The sequence below is a fragment of the Danio rerio genome, chromosome 6, assembly GCF_049306965.1.
Source record: "Danio rerio strain Tuebingen ecotype United States chromosome 6, GRCz12tu, whole genome shotgun sequence".
In the NCBI taxonomy this organism is placed as follows: Eukaryota; Metazoa; Chordata; class Actinopteri; order Cypriniformes; family Danionidae; genus Danio; species Danio rerio.
In genome coordinates this window covers 33967228-33993931 of record NC_133181.1, presented here as the reverse complement: position 1 = coordinate 33993931, position 26704 = coordinate 33967228, and the positions used below count along the sequence as shown (strand labels likewise).

At 35.6% G+C, this 26704-nt stretch overlaps 1 protein-coding gene across 2 annotated transcripts in view; it reads left to right on the top strand.

The window, feature by feature from the left end:
• raver2 (ribonucleoprotein, PTB-binding 2) overlaps nucleotides 1-26704 on the top strand; it is a 145759-nt gene that overhangs the window by 98386 nt on the left and 20669 nt on the right. For both annotated transcript variants that reach the window (XR_012408018.1, XM_001338047.9), the window contains exons 5-11: nucleotides 7884-8004; nucleotides 9524-9606; nucleotides 11974-12072; nucleotides 14797-14908; nucleotides 15321-15616; nucleotides 22112-22223; nucleotides 22453-22601. Coding sequence is in view for 1 of the 2 variants with exons in the window: in XM_001338047.9 (XP_001338083.5) it covers nucleotides 7884-8004; nucleotides 9524-9606; nucleotides 11974-12072; nucleotides 14797-14908; nucleotides 15321-15616; nucleotides 22112-22223; nucleotides 22453-22601 (972 nt within the window). In the remaining variant the exon portion in view is untranslated. The remainder of the gene's footprint in view (nucleotides 1-7883; nucleotides 8005-9523; nucleotides 9607-11973; nucleotides 12073-14796; nucleotides 14909-15320; nucleotides 15617-22111; nucleotides 22224-22452; nucleotides 22602-26704) is intronic.

Below are 26704 nucleotides of genomic sequence, written 5' to 3'. Positions count from 1 at the left end.
GCATCAAACATCAACCTAGAAGTGGAACCCATAGTCTGAAACACAGTGGGAAATATATGGATGCTGGAATTGAAGAAGCCAGGATGTAAACACATATGCAGGATAGAGGGGCAAATCTGTGAAATAACTGAAGAATTTGTGGAATGTATTAGTGTTTGTGACGGCCTTGGGTGAAGCCGCAGACGGGTGGAGTATTTGGCAAGAGGGACTGGTGAGACAGTTTATGACAAAAGCACGGCCTCGTCCCATCATGCCCTCTGCCCAGATCTTCAAAAATGGATTAGAGGAGAGATCTGTTACTGATGTGTGCTTCCAAAGAGCTGCTCAAATCGACAGTATGAGATGATTCAGTCAATGTATAAACTCTCAAATACGATGTTGATGTCTGATGAAGTTCAATTAAGCAAAATAATGGATCAGAGAAAAAACATCTGGTGGCTCATCTACACTGTAAATGTTTTCATTATTATGACAGCTTTGCTTAAAATAATTTGAATAAACTGCTCATATTTTACCCTCATAATTCAAAGCAAATTTTATTGGATTTATGTAAAAGTACTTTCGACAAACTCTTTTTCAATTCACACTCCTTTGACAAAAACAGAGGCTCTGCAGACTCACTTAACATGACTGATATAACCAGTGGGCACTTATCTTTTGACGGTTTTTGCGTATAAGCCCCCAGAGCACTAACTAGTGAAGTAGACAGGTGCAGACACCTGCTAGTCCCCAAGCAGGGCTAAAATTATATGACTACACTAGCACACGTCAAGCTGAAGCGAAGCTTGCGGCCTGAGAGTGTGTATGAGTGGGCAGGCGTGTGGCTCCGAGGGCTGGACTTCCTGAGAAATGTCAGCTTGCATTTGCTCTGTTTGCCTTGATATTTTTCAGAGTAAAAAGGGGAAGTATAGAGAGAGAAAGAATGGAGGAGACATAAAGCATTGCATTAAAGCCCCCATGAAATCAAAATTGTGTTTTTTTTTTGCTACTGTTTTCTGTTCACCTACACATTGCAATGCATTAAGACCCAGGGGGTAACACTTTAGAAATTGAAGGTCAAGGTGAATTGTAGGGCTGGAATATATGACCAAAAACATTGATCAATTAAACAGTTGATTTCGATAACTGAATGACTATGAACATTTTACTTTTGTTATCATTAAATATCCTCTATTTTAAAATTGTGACTGAAATTAGTGATGCTTGTGGTTCTGTCTGCTGTGGCATGAAGTAATAAAGCGAAGGAAAGCGCTTGGCACATTATAGGATTTTTTTAAAGAACTACTTCTACTAAAAATCTGTCAGGCTTCTAAATATTAATGCAACACACTGGTCCTTCTGCACCCAAACGGCTCTGAGCTGGGATCGAATCGGCGATCAAACCAGGCCAGCTTGTTGTCGACTGACCTGTCGAGTTTTATTTTCAAAAGCAATCTAGAAAAAGAAAAGCCATTGCCGCCTTGTGATTTCATCATATCTTTAGTCTGTTGGTAATTAATTATTATAATAATAATAATTATTATTATTAATAATTATTATTATTATCTTTTTGCTTTTCTTGTACCTAATTTCTAGAACCATTCTTTGCCGGACTCGAACCTTACATTGTTTCTGGGGGTTCCCAATGTCTCAATTCAAAGATCCAAGTCTGACTTGGTTTTAAAAACTGTGAATTATTTATGCACATGCATATAAAAAGTGCCTTTTGCAATTAAAAATACATTAATAATATGTGTAAAAATGTCTTTGCACACTGAACTCTGAAATTTTTGTATGTATTGTTTTGTATTTAAATCTGAAAAAAAAAAAGTCACATAAACCTTGGACTCCAAGTTTAATCATTCATTCATTTATTTCCTTTTTGGCTTAGTTCCTTTGACTAAGCATTAATCTGGGGTCACCACAGCGGAATGAACCGGCAACTTATCCAGTATGTGTTTTACGCAGCGGATGCCCTTCCAGCTTCAACCTATCATTGGGAAACACCCATACACTCTCATTCACACACATACACTACGGACAATTTTAGCCTATCCAATTCACCTGTACCACGTCTTTGGACTTGTGGGTGAAACTGAAGCACCCGGAGGAAATCAATGCCAATGCAGGGAGAACATGCAAACTTCACACAGAAACGCATACTGACCCAGCCGAGACTCGAACCAGCCACCTTCTTGCTGCGAGGCAACAGCACTACCTACTGTGCCACCATGTCGACACCAAGTTCAATGCATATTTATTAATCTGTTGTGAAAATTTCAGACTTTAGTGTGCAAAGATCTTAGGCATCAATGTTAGTAGTGACAATTCATTTCTCAAAAAATCCTCACTATTTCACTTCTTCACTCTTCATTTCTGCAATTCTCATATTTTAAATTCAATATTTGAAAAAACAATAAAAATTTTTGAAAAAAAAAAAAAAAGACGCAAGGCCAAAGTAAGATGCTGCAAAATATGAAGATGCAAGAAATGCCGCTGTCTGTATGGTGGCAGATGACTAAACCTTTGTGTATCATGGTGAAATGACGCATACAGCAACAAAATGAATGCCCACCGCTCTGTCCAATCATTCTTTATACACTTTTCTTTTCCCATTCAAACGCACACTGCGGTAAAGAGTGTCGGCCGATTACAGCAAACGTCATACACTGACTGGATGTCATGACAACAGCATCACAGAGGATCAGTTTAATTATCACTTTGGATTTTATTTCAAATTATCATTGAAAAAACATTAAAATTTAAGTTTACTATGCATTTAGCAAAACAGCAAATTCAAGGATCAGAGTCTGGACATTGAGATGCACTGGTTTACAGTTTAATGGAAGTTACTCCCATAATTCATGTAAATATGAGACATAAGAAAAATGGGGATAAAAGCAGTGTGTATGTTGGAGTGGGTGTGTGTGTGTCAGCAGATGGAGTTGCAGTGTGTTTGGGATTGATCTACACCTCTAGCAGACACAAGAGATCTAATCAGAGGTTCTGCATGTCTGCGAGCATCTCCTCCAAGCCAACACACACACACACACACACATTCACACACGCTCCTTTACTACTGGGACACAAACATCCCAGATAAACAGCTGACATCAAATATCAAAAGGAAAAATCAACTACTGTGTACTAGCATTTAAATGAATTGTTTGATGCAGTGCATTTATTATGTAGATACATGTGCTCACCAGTAATGAGAACAGAAATGTTAAAGTGAGTGGAACCTTTTTGGATCTCAGTGCATAGTATAGAAAACTAAAGCATGTCCTTTTAGAATACACAGAGATGCCAATTTTGGCAATGTTGGGTTTTTACAGGAAAAGATAAAAAAAGGGCTGAGAATACAATTGAAGACAAAATAATTATCTCTCCTGTGACATTTTATTAATTTTTCAAATATTTCCTATGTGCTGTTTTTAACAGATTTTTATCCCAAAATATTTTTAAACATAATAGTTTTAATAACCATTTTTCTCATAACTAATATAGTTTGTCTTCCTCATGACAGTACATATTATTTTACTATAATAGATACTATTATTCAGCTTCAAATGCTATTTATAGGCTTAACTATGTTATTATATTAACTAGACAAGTATATATATTTAAAAGAAAATCATAGGAAATACTCTAATAATTACAATTGCAATTAGTCGACCATATGCTTAAACTAAAACAAAAAATGTGATGCATAATATCATATATTGTTGAAAGAAAAACTAATTATTCCTTAAAAAATAGAAGCATAATTGTTTCCAATTAAGATCAACAAAAAACAAGTACAATGTAAACAGTATATACATATGAGTTTTTGAATGGTGTTTTGGTTTGAAGCATCTAACATTAGCAAGCCACTGGTATTTACATTTTATCATGATTTAAAAATACCTGTATCTAAAATGACACTGTCGAGCTTAACAAGGATTATTATAAGACTTTTGAACTTTCATATTGTAAGTCAGTGAAGTTTCCATACATGATTATTTGCCCATTAATGGGTTAAGACCAAACCATGCAGTAAAACTGTCCTTAGCCTTAACTATGTTTCACTTCTAAAGCAACAAATAATATGAAGTTTTTGGAATAATATGAACATTGTATCATCTTTGTATCTTACACTTTAGTTTAGGTCACAACTCACTGTATTAACAAACCATTAACTAACGCTATTAGCTTAATAAACTACTTATTAATTGTTATTAATAGTAAGGTAGAAGTTGGGTTTTAGTTTTGAGTTGGATTAGGATGCAGAATAATATCATGCTTTATTTAACTAATGAATAGTTAATATCGTAATAATAAGCAGGTTATAAGCCAGTAGTTAATAGCATGAATTGTGACCTAAACTAAAGTATTACCCAAAAAACATACTTGAAGTACAAATAGTGAAAGCATTTGTACATTTTGAGCATGTAAAAGGTAGTTTGTATAATTTTAAAAAGATCCTCTTTAGATTGTTTTCCATTTCTGTTTATGTTAAATGTATGCTAAATTTATAAAAACTCAAAGACCCTTTTTCTTACATTTGCAGGTATCTCAGTAGCAGAAGTCGTCATAGTTGGGAAAACTTAGAGCTCAGTGAATGGGAGAATACAATGGGTGATGTTATAAAGACTTTCAGAAAAAGGAAAAAAATTGTGTGAGATTGATTACGGCAGACAGAGAGGAGAATAATGTTAAATGTACTGTCCTGTCCCACAAGCGGTTATTTGTTTTTTGTCATTTGAACCAAAGATAATATACTACATATATAAATTTAAAAATTGTTTATACGTTTTAGAAAAAAATGTTCTAATATAAAATATAATATAAAAATAATTTAGATATAAAAATATCATAAACTTTCAAGGATTTAAGATGCCGATGACCATTAAACGCATCATAACAGGCTTGTGAAAAGAGTCCATTTACAAACTTTACAATGAACTATTTCTTTAAAAAATATCTATCTTTCAGACTTCGGAGGATTAAACAGTTTTCCCATCCTGAAAAAAAAGCTAAATATTTTCTTGATATGCAAAGCTTAAAAAAAGATTACTTTATCCATAATTATATTTGTACATTTTCTTATAATTAACACATGAATCTAATTAAATTTAGCGAGGTTCATTCTTTTACAAATGTGTTTGCAAATTGGGGATTTTTTTCTATGAAATGAGGAAAGGATGACAAATGAACAGGGACTAAAGCTTTCATGCTCCAGAAATGATCATCATAAATCATCATAAAAGAAATCCATATGACTTATGTACCACATTCTGAAGGATCTGGGATAGATGTAAAGACTACAGTGAATAAAAACTACATATGAATCAGTTCATCATAAAAAAAGCTTTCTGACATGAATTGAGATATAAGATTATATGGAATATATCATTTTACCGCACCCATTATCAATCTCTTTAATTATATTGAACTGTGTAAATAGTGTAAAGTAAGACATTGTTCTTCCTTTAAAGTGGTAGATTGTAGCAAAATCAAGTCTGTAGAAAATCAAGATTATAAAAATATAAAAATGTTGTTTAGGGGTGTCAAACTCATTTTCAGTGAGGGCCACTTCAGCTGTTTTATTGACAGGATCATCAGGCAAGCAATGATCAACACAGGAGCAAACAGATGTATGAGGGCAATCCAGAGTCGTAGTCGAAATAGCAGGCAAATGGTCAGAAAGCAGGCAGCATACAGGAATAATCAAACAAAACAAAGCAAAGGTTAAAGACACGGTCACAGTAATGTCACTTAATACATAACAACTCAGCAAGACTCAGCAATGAGTGTCCCAAAGTGAGATGTATATACATGTGTGTAATCAGTACTTGAATAGCATCAGCTGTGTGTTTGCAATCAGTCAGGATCAGGAACCGGTTGTTTGTGCGTGTGTTGCATGACTGGTTCTTGTAGTCCATTTACCAGCAGACTTGTAGTCCTATGTGAGTGTGAATGTTTTCCTGCGATCTCTAGTGGTTAGATCGCTGGTGATCGTGACATCAGCATTATGACTGCTAATGGTCCAGCTATAGATGTGAGACTGTATAAATTTCACTACTTATTAACAGATTTTTTAATAATTGTTTCTTTATTTTATTGTAACTTGTTAAATTAACAAATAAATGCAAAATAGATGTTACTTCTCTGGGTTATTTCAACATGAATCTTTTTATCAGGGTGAGAAACCCACAATGCTCTGTCAAAGTAGAGAACAAAGGAAAATGCATTTCCCTAAAACTAACATTTGAGAGAAGCAAAACTACTGTATGGAACAACAAGTACTTTTAAGCTGGTTCACAAAACAAACATGCATTATGGGAGATGTAGTTTATTGTCAATGTACTGCTAATAAAGCAGCATGGACTGTTATAATGGACAGTTAGAATTGAGTTAGCTTCTAGCTTTAGAGATTCTCACATGAATTTTCAGCTTGAGTTAAATATCTTGAACTTGCATGAAAGACAAAATATCAAGTGACTTCTGCAGCAAACATGTCATGCATTTTGCCTCATTTGCTCCACCCATTTTGCATTCGCCTAACAGATCCGCCACTTTTAGCGCTCATAAACAATCATAAATCCCTCATGCTGCAGGAATGAGGAGGTCTGCTGAAGGTGCGCAGCTGTCGTGCAGCAAGGGGTTTGCGTCTTTAATAATCTAGGGCCGTTTGCGCTCACTGAACAGTAAGAATGATTAATAAATATAAATATGTCGTGTCTCGCTTTCAGTTTCGGGCTTTGGCGCGTTTTGCACTCACACTACAAACGTACCGCGCCCAACGCCCAAGTGAACCACGCTCAGGCCCACCTCTTCCAACCGGGCCAGGGACGGCCAAGTGAACCGTGCCTGAGCCCTATTCAGCGCACTTACACTTTTCAAACGATCCGGGAAACGGGCCTGGGCACAGTTTAAATAGCATAGTGTGAGTAGGCCCTTAGTTTTAAGAGTAGCTATACACCAAAACAGAGACAAAAAATCCCTGTCACTGTTACTTTTAAAAAAATATATAACTGATAAAAACATCCAAAGCTTGTAGTTTGTCGCTATATGGATCAACAATTTTTTTTTTTTCACGACACCTCAAACTTCAGTTTCTCATCAAATCATGACCAATCAAATGCTATCTAGTGTCTGACATGCCCCACCCCCTTCAAGACACTTCTCATTTGCTTTTCATTAGCTGTTTTAATCTCAAGCGCTCTCACCGGCAGAGCTGTGAAACGCTATTGGGTGTTTTTTAAAAGGTGAGTAGCCACTGTATGTCCCACCTAGGCATGGGACGATAACCGGTTTAAAGGTTTACCATGGTTTAGAAATGTCAAGGTTTTAAAACCACAAGAATTTTCTGTTATACCAGTTCTAAGGTATATGTATGTTTATTTATTTATTTTTTTAATGTGTTGTAAAGAAATCTGTGTTTTTGAAACTAATAAAGACCTCTCCCTCGACCCTGACCACACTTGTCAATGATACCAAACTAAACAATCACAGAGCTTGCGCTATGCATCATTGCAACGTTCAGTTAAATCTTTTGAGAGGCGCACATCAGCGTCAGCCACGGCGAGGGGTCTCGATGCAGCAGAATAAACAAAGCGGGGTCATGTGACTCCACATGCGGTACGAAAAGTAATTGAAAAAAATCAACCTGGAAAAATTAGATTGATTATAGGTTGTGAATTCTATTAATTGCCATACCCTACTACACTTATGACTGTATATTGTTTTTGTTTGTGGATACTTAGAATTTTTACTGACAAAAACAACCAAAATGCTGTTTAAGAAATTCATTATAATAATATGTAGATTATAATAAATAAATGGTTATGTTTTAGCTTTTGTAATAAAGACTCTTCTGTGTAATTAAATGTTTTTTTTTGCTTATGTGTGTTTTTCTGTAGATGTTGAGCAATAAGAAAGGTTTGCTGCCAGAACCCAATCTGGCCCAGTTCCTCAACAGTATGACCAATCCTGCTGCTCTCCAGGTCCTCATGAGACCCTACCCCACAGCCAAACGAGGAGGTAACCCTTCACTGTCTCCCTACTCATTATAGCCAAATCTGAACACTGAATATTCAAAGCAATAACTTTAAGTACTTTACAGAAAGAACCAAAATCGTGTTCTGTGAGGACTACAGTTTTTAAAATGAAATATTTCTCATTCCTCCGCATATGTGTCTGTGTGTGTGTGTTCGCTGTGAAACGGTGATCACCAGAGCAGCAGACTCTCAGCAGATTTTTCTCTTGATGAAAGCCTAATCATATATTAAAATGAACTTTTCATTTGGTGGGAGAATAAATGAGCTGAGGAAGAAGGTGGCGGCCAGAGCTTAAAGAGAACACACAATTACAACACTAAATATAGCGCATGATTAAATGTTAAACTTCTCTACCTATTCCGGAGCAACTTGCCATTAGCACCGAAGCTGGAATTTGGGAATGATGAAATCCCGAGCCACCAATATCGGCCACACACTGTTGTCCATCTCTCTTTTAAAGACACAATATGTATGATTTATTTTATTAAAATATACAAAAACTGCTAGGATGGTGTTATATATTTTGCTGACTTACAGTATGCAATTCCCAAATGTTTTGAAGAATGTTTAAATACAGAGAAATAAGCAGTTTTATCTATTGACATAAACAGTGTTCTGTGTCGCCATGCTAATGATCTCGTAGACTCTTGATTTCCAGTTTGATTTTAATATAAAAGAGGAAAATTTAATCATAATGCTTTAATATGTTGTGTTTTATTAGACTGCACAAAGCAGAATAATTTATACTTCCTTAATAATATGCTCCCAGCAAGCACAGGATGTCAATATGACAACAGATTGATGTTGTCGTTGTGGGACGTTGCATTTTGATTGGAAATGAAAATTGGGTTGACATCAAAACCCAATGTCAGACCGACTTCAGTGTCTAAAGTTGCACATATGTTTTATTTTGTTCACTTTTCAACGCAACCTAAAAACAAGTAAATATCATTGTCTAATGATGTTACAGCTTGACATAGTGTGGACGTTACCGCTATGATTTCAATCGGACGTTGGAGTTTGGTTGCCATACCTGACGAATGAATATCAGTATTTGATGTCAATATAACGTTGGCTTAAGATGTTGGCTCAACCTTCGATTTTGGTCACTTACCAACTCAACTATTTGCGTCATTTGACTTCTTTATTGGACGTTAAAATAACATACATTGAATTTTGGTTACCCAACATTACAACCTAAATCTAACCTAATATTATCATCTTATGACAGTGTGTCATTTTAAATGTTTAAATGTTTAGCTTTAGATCACCAGGAGCCCCATTAGATGTAATGAAGACAACAACTTTCATGATTCCACACCACAAAAAAGACTCAGTGAGTGGCTGAGTGTGGAATTATGGGAGTTGTTGTCTTCATTATATCCTCCTATTATACTCCTCTAGAAATCTAAAGCTTACCTACTGTGGAAAATTACACACAGTGCCATACATCTTTGTTTTATTTCATGCTCATTTAATGTTGTTTTTTTTTTCTTCACCAGGGAAGTTTGGTCGACCTCACAATCTTCCTTTCCTGCGTCCTCCATTGACTGCAGCGCTGCTACAGTTAGGGAAAGCACAGCAGGTACTCACTTTCTCATTGTGTTGCTTACAAGACTGAATTAATTCAAAAGGTGTTGCTTTAAAATGGCCATTTCATGCTTTTTTCTTTATTTGTGCATGTAACAGATTCACAATGTTACAAAGCTTATTGTCTAACAGAAAACATTTGTCCAGACCTGCCTAAACTGGATAAAAATAAAAGTACAAAATAACAGGTCCAGAAACATCTACAGTTTAAGGCTAAATTATTAGCCCTTCTGTCAAATGTTTGCTTTTTCAAATATTTCTCAAGTGATGTTTATTAGATTGGACTGGCTGACTGACTGACTGACTGACTGACTGACTGACTGACTGACTGACTGACTGAATGAATGAATGAATGAATTAATTAATTAATGAATGAATGAACGAACGAACAAACGAACGAACAAACTGTTTAGGTCAATATTATTAGACTCTTATGGTACCTACGTACTGTCAACATGGCAAAGATAAAGGAATGAGTTATTAGGAATTAGTTATTACAAATGTTATGTTTAAAATGTGTTGAAAGGATCTCTTAGTTATGCATCACTTGGGAAATCTTTGAAAACTAATAAAAAATCTCACAAGAGAGCTAATCATTACCTTTTCTGTGACTTTATGTCATAACTTGAAATATTAGAATAATGTGGTTGATTCGATGTTGGGATCACGAACTACAGTTGTTCATAAAACAAAAGAAAATGGGAATCACTCAATAATTAGATTGAATTTTTTATAGATTAGGGACTCTATTTTAAAGATCTAGATGCATAGTCTAAAGTGCATGGCGCAAAAGTATTAGGGGCGTGTCCGAATCCACTTTTGTCATTTTAATGATGGGAGAATATACTCTGCGCTATGGTCTAACAGGGTTGATACTTTCTTGGATAGGGAAATGGTGTTGTACACAGTACGCACACACTGAAGACATTCATTAGCCTACATATTTAATTTCCTTTATTAAGCACAAAGATTTGTTTCAAAACTATTTCTAAATTTAGTTAAAATTTCCAGCGAATGAATAAATGAACACTAATAAGTGTGAGAAGTGTGCTTTTTGGAATTATATCCAAACACACGTCCTATTTTTATGCCCCATATGGTGATGCATGCGTCATTAAAACCTGACAGGTGGTTAAATCTAAACTTGTTTTTATTAAAACAAATATAAATATGCATATAACAAATAATACTGCTAATAATAAAATTATACAAATGCAAATTGTCATAAACTGAAAAAAGCCCCCTGGTATGAGGCATGGAGGCAGTGGTTTTCATATTTATATAGAAAATTTCAATTTTTGCAACATTTTAATCCTTTAATTGTTTTTCATATGTAAAGATATTTGTGTATTGCTGTACATCCTGTGTACATTAAGCAATGTGTAAGCATTTGGACCTGCATAGGCACATAACTAACACGCTCTGTGCTGGACTTTAGCCCAGCTTTTAGTTGGTCAATAGCACTGTCTATTTAACTTTCTCAAAATAGCAATGTGCCAACAATGCGCCTTAACACACCTCCTTTTTACACCAGCACACCCTTGAGTCCACGAAGAAGTGCCAATGGTTTAGCTTTTTAAGCAATATGGTGAAAAATGTGAAAATTACTATTGCGCTTGTCTGAAAATAGCAACAAATCACGCCATACACATATTGCGAACTATTGCACTGGGTGTATGATAGGACCCTAAATGTTTATTATCTTTGGATGCTTCTGTTAATTATTTCATGTTGCAGAAACATATTTTAACCTATTATACCAAATAAACTGATACAAAGGAACTGATACACTACATCAATCTGGCCCTTTTAATACTTATTTTTATTATAAACAGATATCAGGTTTGTTTTTGTCACGTGAAGATTATCTTAAATGTTTTATAGGGAGCATTTTAGGAAGGCATCATTTTTAAAAATGCCTTTAATACACATTATAAATTGTACGTAAATTAAATTTTCAACAGAATCATAGAACTAAATCGAGGTTTTATTTTAGCGAAATTCCTCTTCATCTTGGAACAGTTAAGGAATTTAATCTGCAGATTAATTTACACTGATTAATTGTTCACTTTAAGACTAGATTTATACACTAATAAAGTAGTGTTAATTGTGATTCCATGCTGATTATAGAGACTAATATAATTTTTAAAAAATCCACAAGGTCAAAGGTGCTCACAGAGAGAAATATGCCTGAGAAAAGTAGGTTATGTGTCATGGATAAAAAGAATATAGTGCAGTGATGAAGATTACTTTAGAGGAAAATATGCTGAAATATGATGAATAGGCAGATACTTTATAGATAAATAGAAAAGCATCATGAACCATCTCTTTTCACTTACCAGTCTCTGTTTTTCTCACGCAGAGTGCCATTCTAGGAAACGGCCTTGTTCTACAGAATCTTCTTCACATGCAGATGGCCCAACAACAGCTTTTACAGATCAAAGACAAGCAGATCTCTAATGTGAGAGTCTCTCTCTCTTTGTGTGTGTGTGTGTGTGTGTGTGTGTGTGTGTGTGTGTGTGTGTGTGTGTGTGTGGTGTGTGTGTGTGTGTGTGTGTGTGTGCGTGTGTGTGTGTGTGTGTGTGTGTGTGTGTGTGTGTGTGTGTGTGTCTAAAACACGAAAAAGACATCATCACATTTCACTTACCTGCAAGAAAAGGCATGTTATACAACAACAGCCTGAAATTGTGTTCGTAGCTTTTTTTTTTTTTGCAGATATGTGGTTTGCATTATGCTTTGTTCTGAATAATAAGAAAACAGCAGATTTTGTTTATAAAAGCATTATTTATATATATTTATGTAGAGAAGTATTAGAACGATACATCTACCTGGCATTTTAATGCATTCGAGATTTGAGGTTCTAATAATGCAGACCACGTAGGCTAATTTACACCTATGAAAACTAGGCATTCATGGAATTCCTTCATAAATCTCCTTTAATGCATGTGTGTGTGTGTTTTTGTCAGCTTTCAGGATGTTTCACCTGGTATTAAAATGTTATGAAACACTAAACTACATTTTCTAAGACTGAACTGTAATTTCTGGGGTTTTCTTTGGTGTCTCTGTTGGACATCATTGAAGACTAGGATATTATTTGTTAACAGGCCCATAGTGGTCCTTGGGAGAACAAGGAGAATTCCTGTGTTAAATTTGCCCGGGCCAGGATAAGGCAATTGCACTATAAGCGTATCTCTAATAAATGTTGTAATATGGCTTACAGGTAATATTCTGAATGCTAAAAGGCAAGCCAAGCAGTTTCTCTCCTGCTTTCACATGCAGGTACAAGTATACTGTACAACAACATGCATTAAAACTGTGGCTTTCTTGTGTAACTTGGAAAACCAGTAAAGAACAGATAATAGTTGCAAATGAAATGATTAACTGCTAGAGTTATGAGTTCTGTTTTATGCCAAAAATGATAGAAAACGTCTTGAATTTTGCATAAATGCTTTTTTTGAATAAGTGAATATTAGATTTATTAAGTGCTCACTTCCTAAAAATTAAGTAAATATCTACTGCATTCATTTCTAAGGTGTAATGACGTTTTATAGATCAACACAGTAAAATCCATACATCAGATGTTCATTTTAATTTATTTTTTACATTTATATTTGCAGTATTTTTTTAATTAGAAAAATTTCGTTAAAGCTTTATAGTATTTCACTTTACATTTATTTGAAACATTAAAAACTTAGTCTTGTAAATTTGTCAATTTTAGTTAGAAAACCAAAATAGCACCAAAACTGAGTTTAAATCCTACATTGTCGTGTCAGTATTTCAAACAAAATCCTCTTCACTTCATTATTAATATTCACAGAAATTTCATTTAAAACAATAAGCCTAAAAAGTTCTTATAACTATTGGTGGAAGTGCCTGTGTGTTAGTGTTCACACTGCTGGGGCTGCGAATGATTTCAATGCAGGGTCAACTACACTGACAAGTGTCACATCACACTATTCAACAAGTGGCACCCTTCATCAAAGTTATCCTGAATCTGTTGAACAACACCCATTCATGTTTTAGGACAATTTTGACTACTGCAAGTATACGCTGACTGGGTGAATCATGCCGTACAGTATGAAACACTGGCACAGTATTTTAAAGTGTTACGAGACATTTACATTCACAAAGATTATGTTATCCACATTTACCTGCTGTCATTTTCTGCAGTGTTCTCTTCTTTTCTTAGCCTCGAAGTTTAGCACTAGAAGTTGTCATCGATGATTTAGTCTTTTCTTTCACTCTTTCAGTCGCATAAGTTATGCATCTATATTCCATCTGAAACACACAAATCAATAAAACCACAGTATCTTATATTCTCTGTATTTTTGGCTGTTTAATATATCTTTTGATGTCACTGTCAGTCAGCTTACTCTGGTGGTGGAAAGAGTACTGAGAAATCATACTCGAGTAAAAGAACCATTACTTGGCCAAAAATGTAGTGCAAGTAGATTAAAAGTATCTGTTGTAAATATAACTCAAACTATAAGTAAAAAGTAGCCCTTTTAATGTACTGAGTAGTGAGTGCTACTCTGCGGAAAGCTGATGCATTTACATGCAATTTGTGTTTTTGTGAACATAACATTCTGTAGTGCATTTAATTATCGTTTAAGATTATTTGGTGATTTTAGTACAGTATACATCCGCCATTTTCTCATACAGTAGTCTGGGGGAAATGCTTTTTGGGCAATCAGGCTTGATATTCAGCACAAAAGCCCCCTTTTTCAATCTGTTCCCTGTACTACTGATATACTGATGTTAAAGGTCGCTGGGAGCAGTTGGTTATTCTCAGGCCACCAGATCATTTTAATCCCACCCCAATGGAAATGTAATACGGTCCGAAAGGAAAAGTGCACTGCATCAAAACAAAAGATACAGATTATGATCTCAATCATAACTGCCATGCACATCTTTTGCAATTTATCATGGATTTCTTCATTCAGTTGTACGCATATGAGCACTGCCGCAATATGTATGTAGTACATGAACAAATGAAAGCTAAGGGTCTTGAGATCTGAACAAAAGTGGTCAAAGGAGATAAATGTCAACAGTAAGTGGAAACGGTAATGCATCCTTTTAATGTAATAACTGCAAAGGTATGTTAATACCAGGTGGAAATAGGGCCAGACTTTCCACAAGACTCTATTATGGCTTCTTTATCTCACTCTTTTTTTCTCACTCTCAGGTGCCGGGTCTTTTAGGTGACCCCTCCCGGCTGCTCCTCCAGAAAGTTCTGGGTTTACGAAATCCGGCGACAGTTCCTTTGGGAAAGGGCTTGCTGGGAGATTCCCCCACAGGTGAGAGCTTCTGCTTGGGCGGTCAAGCCTGCAGACGGCAGGCCTGGTCCAGAGGTCTCATTCGCTTCTGCAGGGAAAGACATTTGCAATGCAAATCCTCAAACTGTTTGAAAGCCCCATTATAAGCAATACGAGGCAGCTGCTTCAATCAGAATTTCTTCCTTTGTGCTTTTATAGAGACGTGTGTGTGTGTGTGTTTGTGTGTGCAATGTCTGGTATAGGCATTCATCAAAGCATTTAAGACCTTTGAAGAGTTTGTTATTGTGCAGGGTCATTTCTATTTGAATATCAGTGCCATGCAGGTGTTACAGTGAGGTAGGAATTAAGGTTGTATGAAGTTTATACACTGTATGCACTGAAAACTAAAGCTTTTTTGCTGTAGTATATTAATAAAACGTTCTCTGGTTTGTAGAGTTGGGACAAGACTCTTCTCTAGTCACTTCTCACGGTGTAAACTCTGGGATGGTGTCACATTTACCGGGACGTTCCCTCGCTGAGCAGAATGGAGTCGCGTTGACGTGCCTGGCTCCAGAGAAACAGCCTGCTCCACCGGGAACCACAGGGGGATCTCTAAGCTCCCAAACACAGCTGCAAAACTTCCTTCCTGGGATTAACACTTCAAGTCTTGGATCTTTACTGGGGAGCGCAGCGCACAAAACTCCAGCCAATCATCACAGCGCAAGTGTGCAGACTAGTACTTCCGTTACGGTGAGCCTGCTTTCCCTCATAGATAAAACTGAGTATTTTTGGTCTTTTCAGAGCTTTAAATTAATAGAATAATTACTACTATAATACTGCTAATAATAATAACATTATACAAAAGCAAATTGTCACGAATAAACTGAAAAAGCCCCCCCGAGATAAAGAAGGCATGAAAGTATGGTTTTTATATTTATGTAGGCTAGAAAATAACGTTTTGTAATATTTTAATTCTTTATATTTATATCCTATATATTTCCTTATTATATCCTATATTTATCCTTAATATTTTAATTCTTTTTCATATGTAAAGATATTTGAGTATTGCTCTACATCATGTCTGTATTAAGCAATAAGCTTATAAGCAATAAGGCGCACAACTAACACGCTCTGCGGTGGACTTTAGGCCGGTTTGTTCTCGTCTATAGAACAGACTATTATAGTTTCTTAAAATAGCATTGCACCAACAATGCGCCTCAACATGCCTTCCTTTTTAGACCAGAACGCCTATGGGTGCACATCTGAACGCAAATGCATGCGCTATTTAAACAGCGTGGCAAAACGTTTAAATGACTCTTGCGCCAAGTCGAAACTAGCAAACAACAATCGCGTCATGTCTTGCGCCACATTGTGCCGGGTGTATGATAGGGCCCATAGACTTTATTAGGGGGGAGTACAGGTATATAAACAGCCGCCCAAGTATATTTACACTTTTGACAATTTTTTTTTTTTTGCTATTACTATAATCTTTTTACGGGCGACGTGGTGGCACAGTGGGTAGCGTTGTCGCCTCACAGCTAGAAGGTTGTTGATTTGAGCCTTGGCTGGATCAGTTTGCATTTCTGTGTGGAGTTTGCATATTCTCTCCGTGTTGGCATGGGTTTCCTCCGGGTGCTGCAGTTTCCCCCACAAGTCCAAAGCTAAAATTGTCCGTGTATGTAAATAGAAGTGTAATGGTGTTTCCCAGTGATGGGTTGTAGCTGGATAGGCATCCGCTGCATAAAACATATGCTGAATAAGTTCATTCTGCTGTGGGAACTGTAGATTAATAAAGGGACTGAGCTGTAAAGAAAATGAATGAATAAATTAATATTTATTATTATTAGTATCATTGTTAAGTAGGATTTGTTTTATGTTATGATTTGTTATGTCTTAATAAGTAACCTACTGTAAATTAGGCCTATACAATCATTAACGATTTATATAATTTAAATATGAGATTAAAATACGTGTTATCTTAGTGATTTTATATAGAATATACTCAATAATATTTGAAAAGGAGACATATTGGCTCTATATGTGTCGTTTACATACGTATATTTCAATTATTAATATGGAAAACGAGTGCATGTTTTTATCAAAACTAATTTTGTAAATGCATGTGCGTGTAAAACAATACCATTTGCACAAAAAAAATTGGGAAAATAATATTCTCTAAAGAAGTGGTTACCCGTTTAGAGCGTCATTATGGACGTTTTACATTATAACTAATGTGTTTCAAACTCGTCACTCGTCACTTCATCGTTCTTTTGCCAAACGATGCATCGTAATTTGATAGTTCAGTTGTGAGTTATGTTGTTGTTTGGGGAAAGCACCCTCTTTAGCCTACGCTCATTAAATATGCTGAATAAGGCAACAAGCTCCAATGTTAACCTGACAAAAGGCAACTTATGGAACACACTAAACCAGCTAGCCAGACCGATGCTGACCAACAGACTGTCGAAGCCCAATGGCCAACCTTCGATCGGTGTTTCCCAGCCCCTAACAATTTTTGAAAAACAGTTTCTGTTTTATTTGTAGCTGTACAACAGCATAAACTACTATAACAATGATCACCTCACCTTACATGACACTTATTGCCATACTAAAAGTGGAAGTAGATAGTTTACCACAGATCTTGAAAATAAAATAACTAGCAAACATATAGTTTGAAAATGAACATTAAAACTCAACGACTTAAAGCAAATCGACAACATTAGTCATGCAGCATGCACTTCTAATTGGGTTTGGTATTTCTGTTGTGCCATGTCTGGTGTGGACAACCAGATTCTTGTTGCATCTCATGAAGTTAGGACACAGTGTGAGTCTCTTTTTTTCACAAACACTAATGCTTTCATTAGATGGACAAATCCAGGTGTGCAAATTCAGTCAAGTTACAAGTACAGCAGACATGTCAAGTTTCTGTGTCAAGCCATTTCCGTTATCAAACTTAACACTGTTTTTGATGAACTATATCTTTATCAAAAAAAAGTACAGCCTACATTATGTTATTGTTATATAAAACATAACATGGAGAGTGCCACACACACACTAGTTTATACAGTACTTCTGATTCTGTCTGAAGTGCTTCTGTCAACCTCCTGCAACTCCGTTTGCATTGTTCTGTCTGGAGGTGTCTTGATTCAGACACAAGCACTTAGCCGCCCTAGCAGAGCTCAGTACAGTCTCTGACAGTCTTCTGAGCCTTAATGACAGACCGCTGGTGCTGCAGGCTCTGATTACTCACTGCTGTACCCTACACAGGCTAATGGAGAGATCGCTCCACATTGTGACTGTATTAAAAGATGAATGCCAGACCATGTGCCAGTATTTTTCCATGGCATCCTTTTTTCTTGGACTGGCGTTTCTTTGTGAAATCTGTGAAGGGAAATGCAATAAATTATATGTGTATCTTCTGTGGAGAAAAAAACACAAAGAAAGATATGTTTAGAGGAATATTTGAGCTGCTCTTTTCATGAAATTAGAAAAAATGTGTAGTTTCTGAACACTTGGTTTCAAGGACTACTTCTATCATGCTAAAGAACAGCTTGGAAAAATATCTTTTTTTGAGCTCCATGAAGAAGTTAAGTGATAAGTAGGCCCACCCGGAATCTGCGCGTGCAAATTTTCTGCAGATTTTTCCCCCATTATTAATTCTGTTTATTTACTTGAGTAAATGTGTGTCAATCTATATTTATTCATTTTTTAAATTGATTGCAGTAATATTATTGACTAATGTGAAAATGTTCGTCTGATTCATGTACAATGCTGTGTGTACAGTATTACTTTCTGTCTTTTACTAGATATATTATATGACAAACTTGCTTTATTTACCAAATAAAGTGAATCTAATTGGATTTACATTTTAAACAATAAATAAAAGTTAAAAATATATTATTTCTTATGTTATTTATTAAGGTTTTAGTTATGATACTTCCAAAATAATTCCGCTAAAATCTGCAGATTTTTACCAAAATCCTCAGCAGAAATAGCAAAAAACGTTCGCAGATTCCATCTGGCCCTAGTGATAAGAATTAGAATTTATATGAATGAGCAATATGGCTCTGAAGTACAAAAAAACTGAACTTTGAAATGGCTGGTATCTTTATAAATGAACTGCACATAAGTCTACTGCTATTACTACTGGTTGCTGCTTTTGTTTCAAAAATATGTATTAATATTTGGCAAATATCTATTGGCAAATTATCTGTTTTTGTTCAAACTGAAATAAAACTGAGAATTTTTTTTCCTTAATAAGGCCTCTTGTACTTTGTCTTGTTATCTTTTGAGGAAAGCATGTGTAAATTCCAGTCAAAAAAAAACTAAAACTTGCTGGTTGAATAAACTTTAAGTCAGAATTTTTCCAAGTGTATGAATAATTATACATATGGGATATACAGTTGAAGTCAGAATTATTAGCCCCCTTTGGATTTTTTTTTCTTTTTTTTTAATATTTCCCAAATTATGTTTAACAGAGCAAGGACATTTTCACAGTATGTCTGATAATATTTTTTCTTCTGGAGGAAGACTTAATTTGTTTTATTTCGGCTAGAATAAAAGCAGCTTTAAATAAAAAAAAAAAACAATTTTGGGACAAAATTATTAGCCCCTATTAATTATTAGCAAATTTTTTTCCCGATAGTCTACAGAACAAACCATTGCTATACAATTTCTTGCCTAATTACCCTAACCTGCCTAGTTCACCTTATTAACCTAGTTAAGCCTTTAAATATCACTTTAAACTGTACAGAAGTGTCTTGAAAAATATCAAGTCAAATATTATTTACTGTCATCATGGCAAAGATAAAATAAATCAGTTATTAGAAATAAGTTTCTAAAACTATTATGCTTAGAAATGTGCTGAAACAATCTTCCCTTCATTAAACAGAAATTTGGGAAAAAAAATAAACAGGGGCGCTAATAAGTCACGGGGTTCTGACTTCAACTGTATATACAGTATATATATTAAATATATATGTATAATTATTCATACACCTGGTAAATGTCTTACATATTTTTCATTGCGAGTTCATTTTTTTTCTCATTATTGTACACCCAGTACCACGTATTGACAGAAAAACACAGAATTGTTGACACTTTTTGCAGATTTATTAAAAAAAAAAAAAAAAAAATGTCACATGATCCTAAGTATTCAGAACCTTTGATGTGTCGCTCATATGTTTAACTCAGGTGCTGTCCATTTGCTGTAATCATCCTCGAGATGGTTCTTCACCTTCATTTGAGTCCAGCTGGGTTTAATTATACTGATTGGACCTTACAGCTTACAATGCATATCAGAGCAAATGAGAATCATGAGGTCAAAGGAACTGCCTGAAATGTTCAGAGACAGAGTTGTGTGGCAAGGCACAGATCTGGCCAAGATTACAAAACAATTTGCTGCTCTTAATGTTCCTAAGAGCACAGTGGCATCCATATTTCTTAAATGGAAGACGTTTTGGATGACAAGACCCATCCTTGAGTTGGATATCTGGCCCAACTGAGCTTGGTGAGAGAGGTTAAAAAAAGAATCCAAATATCACTATGGCTGAGCTCCAGAGATGCAGTTGGGAGATGGGAGAAAGTTGTTGAAAGTCAACCATCTCTGCAGCCCCCCACCAGTCAAGGCTTTATGGCGGAGTGATCCGATGGAAGCCTCTCCTCATGGCAAGACTCATGAAAGCCCATCTAAATGACTCCAAGATGGTGAGAAATAAGATTCTCTGGTCCAATAAGACTGAGATATAGCTTTTTGGCCTTAATAATAAGCAGTGCTCATCACCTGTCCAATAGAGCCCCAACAGTGAAGCATGGTGATGGCAGCATCATACCGTGGGGGTGTTTTTCAGCTGCAGGGACAGGATGACTGGTTGCAATCGAGGGAAAGGTGTACTGTGATATCCTGGACGAAAACCTTCTCCAGAGTGCTCAGGACCTCAGACTGGGCAAAAGGTTTATCTTTTAACGAAGATTTACGTTATAAATAGGGCCAGACAGAATCTGCAGACGTTTTTGCTATTTCTACACAAAATTGTGTAAAATATCTGCAGATTTATGTGGAATGAACTAATACCTTAATATATGAAATAAAATAATAATAATACCTTTTTAACCTTTTATTTAATGTTTACAACGCAAATCTAATTAGATCCACTTATTTGGTAAAAGAAACAAGTCTCTCATAGATGTATCTACTAAAAGACAAAAAAATATTACTTTACAAACTGTATTGTAAATACATCATATTAATATTTTCATATCAGTCCATAATATTACTGAAATTAATTTTAAAAACTGAATAAATAAAAATGTACACACATTTACAGAAGTTAATTATCAGAATCAATGTTTGGCCAAAAATCAGCTGAATTCTGCATGTGCAGATTCCACGCAGGCCTACTTATAAAATTACAAAGGAGTGGCTTCACAACAACTCAGTGACTGTTCTAGAATGGCGCAGCCAAAGCCCTGACTTAAATCCAATTAAGCATCTCTGGAGAGACCTAAAAACGTCTGTCCATCAACATTTACCATCCAACCAAACAGAACTGGAGAGGATCTGCAAGGAGGAATGGCAGAGGGTCCCCAAATCCTGGAGTGAGAACAAGCATCTTTCCCAAAAATTATATTAGATCAAAATGGTGCTTCTACTAAATACTGAGCAAAAGGTTTGAATATTTAGGACCATGTGATATTTCACTTTTCCTTTTTAATAAATCTGCAAAAATGTCAACAATTCTGTGTGTTTCTGTCAATACAGTATGTGGTGCTGTGTGTTCATTAACGAGAGAAAAAAAAACTACTTCAATGATTTTAGCAAATAGCTGCAATATAACAAAGAGTGACAAATGTAAGGGGGTCTTAATACTTTCCGTTCCCACTGTATATGATATATGACACATCAATCCAAATATGAACTTGTATGTCATGTATGTAAGTTATCATATATCAGATTTCTATATGCTGGGAGTGGATTGGGAAAGCTCGGAGGGCCTGGACTCAAACTCAGGTCACCCAAAGTGCAAACATGCGACATGTTGAAGTGCAGCCCACAAGACTATCAGTTACAGTACATGCACTGCAGAAATATCAATGCATTAGAATCACTGTTTCAGGCTATTATTATAGCTCAAGTTTGAAAAAGTAGGAGACATTTCAAGCTCACTGTGTGGTCTGAGAGATTAGCAGCTGAAGTATTTCAGCACAATGTGTTGTTCTCACTTTAAGAAAAAAAATCTATTTCTACAGAGTCAGTCCGGCTGTCAGACGTCTCTGCTGGGAGACCCTCCTAAAGAAGTGAAGTTGCCTTCCAACCCTTATCTAAACCTGGCTAGTGTGCTTCCTGGAGTGGTACTACAAGGTACGAGCGCAATCAGAGCGTCACCCGCTGAACATGACTCACTTCTCCCAGCCCTTGGAATGTATCTCTCCTCTGTCAGCTCTCTGTTTCCTACAGTAATGTTTACAGTGTACGGCTGTCTTGTCTCTCTCGGCTCAAGGCCACGGCGCTTGAGATAAAGAGTGTGTTTGCGTGAGATGTTCTGAATGGATGTCTCCAAGCAGACTTTGTGTTTGTGTGTCTCCTACAGCTCCCTGTAACAGTAAACCTCAGACGGTGCAGGCTCACCCAGGGACTTACAGCGCGGTCCTACCACCCGCCACCCAAACGCACACTCAATACAACGCAGAGAGCGCTCCTGCAGAATACACTCAGCAGTACACTCAGCAATACACACAGGTAACTACAACACACACACATGAGAAACTGCACAAATATAAAATGATGCAAAGTAAGCAATAAATAATGACAAGATACATAATTAAAAGAAATCAATGCACACTAGATTTATTATTTTCTAATACTTCAACAGACTGGAGTGAATTATTTCACATTTACACAAAGATGATGTTTGTTTCAAGACATTTGTCAGTTTCTGTTATCAAACCACTGCTGTTTGTGGCACTATGTATGTATCTCATCCAAAGCCTTTTTTTTAATTGTTGTCATTCATTCATTCATCCATTTTCCTTCGGATTGGTCCCTTTATTAATCAGGGGTCACCACAGTGGAATGAACCGCCAACTTTTCAAGCATATGTTTTACACAGCAGATGCCCTTCCAGCTGCAACTCAGTTCTGGGAAACACCCATACCCTCTCACATGCACACACTATAGCCAACTTAGCTTATTTAATTCCCCTATAGCGTATGTCATTGGCCTGTGGGGGAAACCAGAGCACCTGGAGGAAACCCACGCGAGCACAGGGAGAACATGCAAACTCCACACAGAAATGCCAAATGACCCAGCAGGGACTCAAACTAGCGACCTTCTTGCTGTGAGGCGACAGTGCTTACCACTGAGCCACCGTGTCACCCCTTTAATTGCTGTAGACTGTGAAAATAACAAACCGTAATGTGGTCAGATCCTCACTGGAACTACTTTAGTTTTGCATTTGTCTGAAAATAATTACACACCTTAGTGTTCTTTAGCCATTCACAATCAAGCATTCTACATAAATGTAACTTAATCCTGGGTTCCACAAAAAAAGCTGAAATATTTTCGGTAAACGCCCATTTCACTGGAACAGAAACTAAAAAATCTTTGAGTTATTCTTAGATTTACAGCTTCTTTCTTACAATTATAAGTAGGTCATTCGCAATAGTCACATCACAGGATCTGCGATGTCAAGTTCAGCTTCAGTTTATTCTTATCCTAGTGTTGTAGCTTTTTGACTGTAAGATTTCAAGTGCATGTAACTAATTTGTGTATTTAACTTTCATGCAATGAAGATAATGCAGTTTTATTTGCTTAAATTTGATTATTCAACTTATACTCGAAAACAGTTAGTATAAATTTATGCAAATTATCTGGCCTACAAAATCAGGACAATCAATATAAAATGATGAGTTCTTTCCAAATCGAGCTATTCAAGTCATCTGGTAAAATAATTATATTGCTATCGCAATAAATATCACAGAAAAACAAAATATTGCAATGTCTAATTTTTCCAGTATCATCCAGCCCTAATTCCAAGTCTGTATCACAACTCAGAGATAGAAAGTCACTTTTGGACTACATTTGGACTCTTACTAGTTTGTTTCTCACAGTTTCTAATTTTTCAGTTCTGTTTATATTTTATAACTTCATTTTTTTATAATTGTTTTTATTGGAAAAAAAACAAGGTGAATTATTACATACAAATATTTGACAAGACTTTTTCTTTTTTATTGTTTTATTTTACCCCATGAACACCCTCCCTCCCCCCTTCAAAGAAAAAAAAATTATATATATATATATATATATATATATATATATATATATATATATATATATATATATATATATATATATATATATATATATATTTATATATATATATATATATATATATATATATATATATATATATATATATATATATAAAGGGAAATAATAATAATAATAATAGCAAATAAATATCTAAAATATTAACAAAAATAAATTAATTAAATTAATACTAAATTAAATGAAATATTTACACAGTCACAGAGTTTAGTTTTATAGTACAGTGAGGAAGAAGTATTTAACAGTGTTTGCCCATTGAGTTTAATTGCATTATCCTTATAAGCATATACCTTTTAATTTCCCTATTAGTTTTAGTTCGGGGGAAGTGTTTTACAACTTCATTTCTAAGTCAGAATTTAAATGAAGAGTTCAGGGGAAAAAACTTCTAAATGCCATCTAAAATTACGTTCTAAAATGGGCAGTAATATTAGGCTCCTGTGTATAGGTTCAGTAATTTCACTTGTCAATTTCACTAGAATTGCATGATATATCATTCAATTATATTTTTTACTATTTGTTTCTTACAATTCTGTTTTCATTTATTAATTTAGTTTTTATCTCGCAATTCTGACCTTATTTCTCACAATTTTTTATCAGAACTGCGAGCTATAAACTCACAATTGAGTAACAAACTAATTCTGAAAAAGAAAAAAAACTGTCAGAAAGCATATGCACCACTAGTGTTTTTCAGCCAATAATAAACTTCCAGTGAAAGCCGGTAAAAGAATTTTTAATTTCATAAGATTCCTCTTACAGCATTGATGTTGTAATGTTATTACAATACATTCAGTTAAATAGACTTAAGCAAACATGTAGTTGTTCATGCGTGAAATGAGAAGAAATACAATGTAACCCCTAGTGGCATCAGGATCAGCAGGGAGCGCAGAAACTCCATTGAAAATACTGGGGTAAAATAATCATCATATGTTAAAGACATGGCAGGGGAAAATGATATTTAATGCAGTGCTTATTGTCCAGTCTGAGACCCACTTTATATTGTATATCTATCAAACAGTGAAGATCACTGATTTTTAAAGAAATCAAACTTAAAATGTAGCAGTTTTATAATGGAAAGACAGTTTATCGAAAGCGCTGAGCCTGGCTGGCTGGAATTAAAAGTCCATGTGCATATACCCCATTGTGAGATTAAACAATTACCTTTATTTTTACTACTAGCCACAACAGACTTCTATTGCTTTGAAAAAGAATAAAAATGGACAAACATATGTTTCCTACGCAAATCAGCTAATTAGAATATTCCTGAAGGATCATTTGAGCGTTGAAGATGGAAGCAATTAAGTGGAGGGAATTAAGCTTTGCCATAACAGAAAAACATTATAATTTTAAATATATTGCATAGAAACTGCTATTTTTACACTGTAATCCTATGTAGAGTAATAAATGAGCAAATGAAACATTTCAAAACCACACAAGAAGCTAAATTATATCAGTCTATTGCCTGTTGGTATACAGTATATTCATGAATAGATTTAAATGTAGTCATGAACAGACCCTAATTAAAAGGACTGGAGTAGGTAACTGGGGTAAATTCTGTTTTTTCATAACAGAGATAAATATATACACTTACTGGCCACTTTATTAGGTACTTTACTAGTACCGGGTTGGACCTCCTTTTGCCTTCAGAACTGCCTTAATCCTTCATGGCATAGATTCAACAAGTTTGTGGAAATATTCCTCAGAGATTTTGGTCCAGATTGACATCATAGCATTACACAGCGATCAGTCACAGCATCACAAACCAGTCTGAGATGATTTGCACTTTATGACATGTTATCCTGCTGGAAGTAGCCATGAAAAGACTGTGGTCATAATGACTGTGGCATTGACACAATGCTCAATTGGTACTAATGGGCCCAAAATGTGCCTGGAAAATATGCCCCACACCATTACACCACCACCAAGACCAGCCTGGTCTGTTGACACAAGGCAGGATGGATCCATGCTTTCATGTTTTTGACGGCAAATTCTGATCTTACCATCCAAATGCTCCAGCAGAAATCGATACTCATCAGACCAGGCAACGACTTTCCAATCTTCTATTGTCCAATTTTGTTGAACCTGGTTGAACTGAAGCCTCAGTTTCCTGTTCTTAGCTGACAGGAGTGGTACCTAGTGTGGTCTTGTGCTGCTGTAGCCCATCTGCCTCAAGGTTGGATGTGTTGTGTGTTCAGAGATGCTCTTCTGCGTACCTCGGTTGTAACGAGTGGTTATTTGAGTTACTGTTGCCTTTTTAACACCTCAAACCAGTCTGGCCATTCTCCTCTGAACTCATCAAAAAGGCATTTATGGCCACAGAATTGCCACTCACTGGTTATTTTCCCTTTCTTTGGACCATTCTCTGTAAACTCCAGAGATGGTTGGTTGTGTGTGAAAATCCCAGTAGATCAGCAGTATCTAAAATACTTTGAACATGGCATGGTTGTTGGTGCAAGAAGAGCTGATCTGAGTCACTTAAAGCACCTTTCTTGCAGTTGCTGCATTGTGATTGGCTATTA